Source organism: Thermobia domestica, chromosome 4 (assembly GCF_964235325.1).
Source record: "Thermobia domestica chromosome 4, izTheDome1.hap1.1, whole genome shotgun sequence".
In the NCBI taxonomy this organism is placed as follows: Eukaryota; Metazoa; Arthropoda; class Insecta; order Zygentoma; family Lepismatidae; genus Thermobia; species Thermobia domestica.
Window position 1 is genome coordinate 8,608,697 of NC_137457.1, and position 9,595 is coordinate 8,618,291.

General features: G+C 37.0%; 1 protein-coding gene across 1 annotated transcript in view; it reads left to right on the plus strand.

Annotated features, from left to right (window-relative positions):
• LOC145683623 (uncharacterized) overlaps nt 1–7,709 on the plus strand; it is a gene marked incomplete at its 3' end in the record, with an annotated part of 551,164 nt that extends 543,455 nt beyond the window's left edge. The window contains 1 exon segment of the mRNA XM_081754960.1: nt 7,668–7,709. Coding sequence (XP_081611086.1) covers nt 7,668–7,709 — 42 coding nt within the window.
• Nucleotides 7,710–9,595: the final 1,886 nt, after the last annotated feature.

Here is a 9,595-nt window from a genome sequence, read left to right on the forward strand (position 1 = left end):
CAATATCGTCAACAAAGTTTATGAAAGATGTACGGGGGGGACGATACACAACACTCAAAAGCAATGTCTGGTGACCTACAGTGACTTCGAGTATAATATATTCTGAACTACTGTTATATACACCAGCTGACTGAGACAGAAGTTTGACCTGGAAGTTGTCTCGTAAGTATATTGCCACACCCCCGCCGCGTTTACCCTTTCTATTGTTTGTAAAGAGATGAAAACCTGATAAATGGACGAGGTTGTTTGAGAGGGAATCCTGTAGCCAAGACTCAGAAATAAGTACTGCATGCACATGTTTAAAAGAGGATACAATGCTTTCAATTTCCACGAAATTTGAAAGAAGGCTTCGCGCGTTGAAATGAATAGCGTTGAAGTTCCCTTCGGCAAATTCTGGTTTCTGGTCATGAGAGGTAGTTTCCAAAGGGGAGGGAGGAAGGTCATTGTCACTTTCTATGAGGGTGGAAGTGTCAAGCCCACTGAAACAGTTAGAAATCAAGGTTGCCATATTTAAATCTGCGAATGTGTCATTCATTGTCCTATCTTGAGAAGATAATCAAATGCAATGTATTGTAATATACTTGAAATGTTAACAAGAATCCCTTCTCTACTATACATACGTACAAGATAATCGGTAGTTCTACTTACCAGGATATTCATCAAAAAGAAAAACAAGACGAAAACACCGACATAACACCAAAATAATAACATGAACACACAGAGAGAGAACAAAGCGTCTCCTGCCGACACTGTATACATAAACAACACAACTACACACACACAAGATATCCGGCACATGAGAAGGATTTTGTAGGCACTGCACAAGAAAAATATATGTCTCTTAGACATCCCTAGCTTTGCAATATGAAGTGGAGTACAAATACGAATTGAAATAGTTATTGACAGATACATTAAATACACTGAACTATAAAAATAAGTCACGAAACTAGCAGCAAATAAAAAAAAATATGTTGAATAGAAACATATTTCAAGAAAGTGTTCATAATTATTCACAGAAACGTGCTACCAGGAGAGCACCTATATGTTATCCATCTGAGCAAAGCTGTTAATATAATGCTTAATATTTCCATGTTTCACTACAATTTGTCCATCGTAAGTCCAAGTGTTCTTAAAGCCGAACCGAGCTGATGCTGCTTTGTAGAGCTGCAAGCGCTGAGAACACAGGTCTTCACGAATTGTTATTTTCGTTCCTTTAAGTTTGTTCTTATTTGCAAACACCTTGGCCCTGGTCTGATAATTGGTGAATTTAACTATGATAGGTCTAAGTTTGCCTGAGACATGGGGACCAACACGATGGCTGCGACACACTTCACTTGGTGTAACTTCCACACCTATTTTTTCCTTAAACAGTGAGATCACTGATTCTGTAGTATCTTCATCTGCCTTGTGTGGTACACCAAAAATGCGTACACTATTTCTTCGTGAATATTGTTCTAGATGAACTACTCTCTCGTGAAGATTAGAAATTTCTCCAGAAAGATCGTTGATAGTATCTTCCTTTTTCTTTAGCTTTTCTTCAAAGTCATGCACCACTTCTGTATTGAATTTCAAAAGGTCTTCAATACGTTGCACTACAAGATTTGTTACAGTTTCAATGATATTGTCCACCATGATTTTCATTACTTCGGGGGATTGTATCACTGATTTTACCTCCGCACAAATTTGTTTTGCCAGTTCGCCGTGAGAGGGCTTCTCCGGGAGACAAGATGGGCTGCTGACTTTCTTCTGTGGAGCCATGCTTTCGAAATATATTTATCAAGACAAATGTCCTCACTTAGAATATTTAGAACTCACGAATTTGGAAGCACAGCACCCACACACTATCACACAAAGGGTTGTAAGTTTACATGAAAATCTCGTTCTGCATTTTATAAAATACTGTGATTTTCCTGGGAGCACGATCAACACAAGTCTAACGTCCCGCCGCCATTTTTGAATTTTCTGTTAGCCTGAACTACTTCAAAGCACCTTGAAGTAGTTAACAACTTTTAGATACTTATTCTATGTATTATTAGTCTTTACATTCGTTTGTCACATACTTATCATAATTATGGTGCTGAGAAAAACATAAAACTGATAATTATGTATTTGAAAGATTGTACACCTCTTATAGATTTATTCGTGTCAAAAATGAAATTGAAAATTTCCATTAATGTTATAAGTGCAAAATAAAAGAAAACTTTCGCCTATGAATTGAAGATATATTAGAGTTAAATGAATGTGACTTTAATGAAGAAAAACCCCTTTCCGCACGTCAATATCCACTACTAAAATTAAGGCATTTTGATATGTGCAATATTCGCTATCAGGTACATGAGTTCCACAACATTCTATGGTATATTATTGGAAATACTCTTCATTAAACAGTATAGCTTGTTTTTGTCATGAAGCCTTACAAGGGAAGCTATCCAATTCCTCGACGAGTATCGCATTGAGTGCACAAGGGGAAGGACATGTTGAAAGACGGAAACATGCTACGGTTCGCAACGTCGTAGAACAGGAATTCTAATGATCTTTCCCCGTAACCACTGCAAGTTATGTACTCTGGTCATACATGCCTTGGAAGGAATATGAATCTGATACACTGGAACTTATTTTCCCACGAAGACAATTGTTGCAAATTCAAGATGATAACAGTCGGTGGTGATTGTGATCTCTGGTACGTAATTGATGCAAATCGATGTCAAATGGAACACGATACGTTACCCGATAGAGAAAAGGGACACTTTGAAACTACAACGTAAAAATGACTTTCTGTGATTATTATTACTATTAGTAGTAATAATAATAATAATAATAATAATAATAATAATAATAATAATAATAATAGTATATTAGTATTATTAATATGATTAGTATTATCATTAGTAACTAGTATGATGAGTAAAAGTAATAATGAGAAGAGAAGGCAATTTCCGATTGGATTTCGAGCGGTCACGTCCGACTGGAAGTGGCCGAATCGGGATCAAAATACATTCGTTGTCATCTGTATTCAATCAGGTTTCCAAATATGCAATCCTTCTCCGATTCACTTCCAGTTAAGGAGATTAACAGGGGGATACATGCTGACCATTTCCGGTTGGAAGTGACCATTCAGACGTTGGATCAAGCTATATATATATTCTCACTTTTTATGGTCTGGAGACCCATAATATGTTAATCTTGCCGCCCTGCGACCACTTCCGCTTCGAGATTTACAACCAAAAGTGAGCTCAACCTTCATATATTCGTGCTAATAAGGCCTGCCAACTCCAAATATATGGTTTGGCCAGATCGCCTGCTCAGAAATCACTTCCGGTTACATCCGACGGATTTGTGAATAGCTCTCCGGGCCCGCTTGCATTTGGCTGGAAACCCGAATGTCAGCCATTAGCTTGTTATTATTAATATTATTATTTGTAGTAGTAGTGGTAGTAGTACTATGTTTTCGTCTTCTTGCCGATCTGGCGTTTCTGTCGGTTGAGGCGTCAAGCCTGCGATTCCAAGATTTCGGCTTCGAATTCCGGCTTGGGTATGGTTGTTTGTGGATTTTCAAACCTAAATAGCAGTAGTAGACGATATTCAAGAAGGGCCGAAGTCCTTCGTTATTGAATGGGCCTAACAATACCTTCTGTTGTCTTCCTCTTCTCATTATTATTATTATTACCTATAATATTACTAATGCTACTACTACTACTACTATTATTATTATTATTATTATTATTATTATTATTATTATTATTATTATTATTATTATTATTATTATTATTATTATTATTATTATTATAGCAAGTCACTTTTGCTTTGTGGTTTAAGTGTGTCCCTTTTCTCCACCGCTTAAACGTGTTTGTTTTGAACTTATGATTGTATATCGTGTTCCATTTCACATCGATCAGCATTAATGACTTACTGGAGATCAGAATTACCACCGACTGTTATTATCTTGAGTTTGCAACATTTGTCTTCGTAAGAAAACACGTTCCACTGTATCAGATTCATATCCCATCCAAGGTATGACCAGAGTTCATAACTTTCAAGGGCTATGGGGAAAAATCATTGTAATTCCTGTTCGATTATGTTGCGAATCGTCGAAGTAAGCATGTTTCCATCTTTCAATATGTCCTTTCACTTCTACAAATTTCAATGCTATACTCGTCGAGGAGTTGGATAGCTTACCTTGTTAGTAAAATTCTAGACACAAAACATGTTTGAAAATTGTCCTAGGAACATTAAATTGTTTCGATTGCTCTCAAGATATAATATTGTTTGATTGTTTAATCATAACGTAGATGCGTACTACTTTGTATTAAAATATACATGTGTTCTAACTAGAAAAAACTCCCAGAGAAGACACAATAAGTATATTGTATTTAACTTTGAGTACAAACACGTGTGTGTCTAATGTAACTTTCTACTTACATTTCTTGTTACATGGGAAATTTCACACACTATATGTAGATTTTATAACTCATATGCATACTATATATGCTCTTCTAGAAGAAGTTAAAACGAGTAAGAAACGTAAAAACCAAGAAAAGTTTATAATAAGCGAAAGAATTAAGGATACGATACAAACAAATTATTAGCTAATTCTACCTTGTGTCAGATTCACTGTCTCATTACTTTGCATAATATCGTTTTTCACACGATCTCCAAACTTCTTCTTTGGTCAGTCTCACGCTCGTGTCCGATTCCATTGTATACCATTCAGACGATGCCCTACGAATTAAAAACGCCATCTTCTTACATTTCAAAGTCAATGAAGTGTACGTTTTTGAAGTTTTCCTAGTAGTGGTCTTACCTTTATTCTTCATTGGATCACTTTTTCTTATTTTTTCCTTCCGCATCACTCCATACGTTCGCCCCAATATTTTCACTTTCGCAACTTTCTACTTCTCTTCGTCTTCCTTTTAAATCTTTCAACTTTTTCTTAATTGTAATATACAGTAATAGACCTCACTGCTGTTTTTTTTAATTTCCTTTAAAGCGTATTGGTTCCCCACAGACAAACAGTACTCGTGCTGTTTCTCTACATTTTGTTCAACTGTTGCTAATTCTTCTCTTTACATCTTCTCTCCTGTATTTTTCTGTAGATCTTTTCCTAGTTTTTTTTAATTTCTTCCACACTAGCATAAGTCGTATTCTTGTATTTTCGATTACATTTTCATTATATCGGCAATGGAACTGTTATGTCTTGATGTCACTAATTCTAAGATCTTCGCTCTCTAGTGCTTTTCTCCAGGTATCTAATTTACCTTGCACTGCTGCCTTGATCTCACTGATACGCAAGATACAGTATGCGTATAGCATATCCCAAAGTCTAATTCTTGAATATACATTCTAAATTCGTCCATCGCAACTGCAAAATGGTATGAGTTAAGACAAACACTGATGAAGTCCTACTGTCACTTTGAACTCTTCGGTTACTGTAACATGTTCTTGACTTTTGTCCTACATTCCTCACACTTCTACATACTTAAAAAAATACGTTTTCAGAACACATTTCTTGTTCACTGTGAACTAAACAAAATTATGTGCCAATCAATTGTACACTCTGTGTAGGTCCATCAAAGTCGTATGAAGGTCCTTGTGTTCCGTACATTTTCATTAAAATACTATGTGCAAATATTGCACCTGTTGTTGATTCTTCTGGTTTAAAACCAAGTTGGTTCTGTCTTAATTCGGTCCACTCCTTCAATCGTACTTCCAGAGCTTCACTGCATGGCTCATAAATTTCATTCTTCTGTACTTCCCAGATTTTTGCACATCTCTTTTTTTTTTAAATGTGGCATAAAGTGGCACTTTCTCTATTTTCTTGGCAAAATCTACTCTTTCTCTTAACTTTTTCGTGGTCTTCTAAAGATTCGGTCTTGTTGATTTAATATTTTCATTCTTCTAAAAGTCTTCCCTATGTCTACCATAGAGACAGTACAAGTCCCTATTCCATGGTTATATTTCCATATGTTTCTCTCGGTTTTCTTCATTGAGACGATTCTGTAAAAACTTTCTTCCGCTCTTTCTTTCTCTCAACTTTCAAAACTTCGTTATTTTCATCTTTCATGCAGAGCACATTCTAAGTAATTTCTTTTCCTTCCTTCTTATATTCGAAAGCTCGTAATTCTTCTCCTATATGTAATCTGTTTTCAGGTTATTGTATAACTTACCATAAGTCTTGACGTTTACTAAACTAACTAAATTCTTGACGTTCGTTTTGTCTTCTAATTTTTCGTATTGTCAATTGCAATAGTTCTGTCATTTTGTATCTTTCTTTTTTCTTCTTGATAGATGAGTAACCTCTTTATTCCACTACCAATGGCATGTAACGCTTCTTGCTTTAATTTTCCCACAATTTTTCTTGTTATTTCCCTAAGTGTTCCTGATATTCTGACTCACTACCCTTCCAGTTTATTTCTTCTTTATTCATTTATAGTGCTTGGGATGTTGTAATTTGCCCTCTCGATCTTTTCAGAACTTGTCCCATCTAATTTCTATTTCATTCGAGTAAGAACGTTTCTTCGTTTTCCCCTCTTTCCATGATGTAGATATAGACTCTTACTGGGTGATGAAGCTCCACTAACCTCTTACCTAGTATTGCATTGTAGTCCTTTGCATGGTATACGTTTCCTACCCCTTAAAATATAAAATTAATGTGAGGCGTTGAGGTGGTACATGTACAAGACCCGTACATGTACCAGATATTCTTTCTTCTTATAGAATGTGTTGAGAATAGCAGAGTTCGTACTATTCCGCCGCTTCTAGTATCTTCTCATCTTCCTTTTTCTGACTTAAAATCCATATTCCTCATGTATCCTTTCACATCATCTTCATGTTCCTATACTCAGAATTCCTATTAAGATAAACTTCTCATGAAACAAATAATTCCGCAAATTACTATGAAGCAGAATCCAAAAGTCCTGCTTTGTCTGATCATCACACTCAACTTGTGGGGCGTTGAAACATGCTGCATTCATCGTTTCTGTTTGTCTTACCGATTGCTTGATTGCATAAATGTTTTGCTTACCTTTTTCAGGTTCATCAATTTTCTTTCATATTGTTATCCAAGATAGTTCTAATGCCACTTTCCAGTTGTTCTTCTTCTAAATAAGTTTGTATCCATTTTATTCTTCTTTTATCATTAACGATTCCATTTAGTTTTCTGCATGCATTCTATACTCATTCTTCTTGCCAGTGTCTCCAATAACTCGTGGTTCCTACCTGTAAATGTCCCGATGTTTTACATCCCCATTCTGATCTACTTTTTCTTTCAATTCCTTCCTTAGCCTCTTCCCTCCATTGTTAAGAAGCATTTATTTATCATTCCACACTGTATTAAGACAATCAGTCGCCGTGTTGCTTCTGGTGTACACTCTAACCATATTCTCACAAATATTCCGTTTTTGATCTTTATTCGATTTGGCATAATATGTCTACTACCGGCTCCCCATCTGACGCCAACAAGCAACCTAGAGGACCTAAATTTTCTGCTCCCCAAAAGTTGGTACTATATTTAGTAATGTATTAGGTTAATTTCTTAATATAACAAGAAATAAAGTCTGAAAGAAGTTTTCAGTTTTGTCTGAAGTTTTCATTTGCACCATTGTTAATAATAAGTACTACCATATATTTTATTTTCAAAGATTTACCAATATTTTACTTTCTTTTTCCAGATGCTTACCATAATTATGAATATTGGAACAATAGTGGAAGTGGTAATTATTCTTTAGAAACACTTTAAGGATTTCAAAAATTCATTCCTATCTAAAATAATATGTATTTTAGCATTAATGTCAAAATTACAAAATTACTAAATGAAATGTTTGAGTTTTGTAGCCCATTGTTATGTCGGCAAGGCTAAAGGAGACTTTGATGAGAAATGAATACAATGGTGTAATGAAGAAAGTGGGAGGAAACTTGAGAACCCCGAGGAAACCCACGTACATGGTGTTTGTTCACCACAAAGGTCAATTGGCGAGGGCTGGAATCGAACCCAAGCACCAAAGGTGAACGCTCTACTACTGAGCCAGCGTGGCCTCAGTAGTCATATTTAACCACAAAAATATAAGTAGTAAGAAATGTGTTTGAATGTTCCCTCATTAGTAAATAAGCAGATTAATTTACAGTTCAAAGCAGATCTTTTCAAAATAAGCACACTTTTCTAGGCAATTGTGCAATTATAGCCAACACAAGAGAGTTCGTTTTCTATGGTAGTGATGTTCATTTGCCGCTAAAAGTCTGAAATCGTATTTAGTGAATGCCACTCTAAGTCACGTATTACTTTTTTTTTAATAGAGCAACAAGGTTGTTCAAAATAGTGAATTTAGTTTCACTGACATTTACCATGTAACATGAGGCTGCCCTATTAAGAATAGCCCCATTGTTACCGGTCAGGAATCAGGCAAATTTATTTTTAAACATTCCCTACATTTAATTACAATTAATAATTTTGGGGATAGTTGCAGCAATCTAGTAACAAGATGAATTTAATAAAGATACAAATATTTAGAAATTAAAGGCAATATGGGATAAAAGTAAATCCGATATCGAAAGAAACTATCCCTTATAAAATTGTAAAACTTGATAATAATTTTTAACAATAACTAAATTAGCTGATATACAGATGGTGATCAGAAAATGGAAAAACCTGAACGAAATTGCAACTTACCAGATTAATGTGTTGTCGGGCCACCTTTCGCCTTCAGAACAGCCTTGATGCGACGTGGGATGGAGGCATAGAGGTCGTGAATGGTAGCAAGTGGAATTTTACACCATTCGTCGTGCAGGGCATAGGCCAGTTCTGTGAGAGAGGATGGAGGTGGAAATCGTCGCCGGAGTCGTGTTTTCAAGACGGACCACAGATGTTCAATTATGTTGAGATCTGGGGATTGGGCGGGCCAGGGGAGGTGTTGAACTTCATCCCGATGTTCCTCAAACCACGCTGCAACAACGCCAGCTGTGCGAATTGGTGCATTATCATCCTGGAAGATGGCGTCATTGTCCGGGAACAACATTCGGACCGTGGTCAATTGCGACATAAACGTTGGCAGTGATTCGTCCGCTAAGTGTGACCACAGGACCCAATGAAAACCATGATATGGCGGCTCACAGCATCACCGAGCCGCCGCCATGTTTCACAGTTCGGCGGAGACACTGCAGATCATAAGCCTCTTTGGGCGTTCTCCACACATTAAACACGGTCCGTGGTTGGGAATAGGGTGAAGGATGACTCATCCGACCATATCACACTTTTCCAGTCCTCAACGGTCCAAATTGCATGGTAGCGGCACCATTTGCGGCGTGCGAAAGCGTTATGGTCCCTGATGAGCGGTTTCGCCTGTGTAACACGACCCCGTAAGTTCATGTCATGTAATTCGCGGCGGACTGTGATTGGCGAAACAGGGTGGGGGAGGTTCTGATTGAGTTCCTCTGTCACTTGCTCTGCAGTGGCACGACGGTTCTGCGTGACATTGCGCTTTAATACCCGGCGTAGCCTGTCACTCATGATTTTCTTCCGCCCACTGTTCCGCTTCCCCGATGTGGTTTTCCCGTGTGTTGTGTAGGCCGTCATCACCTTCGACACTGTCTCACGCGACACACC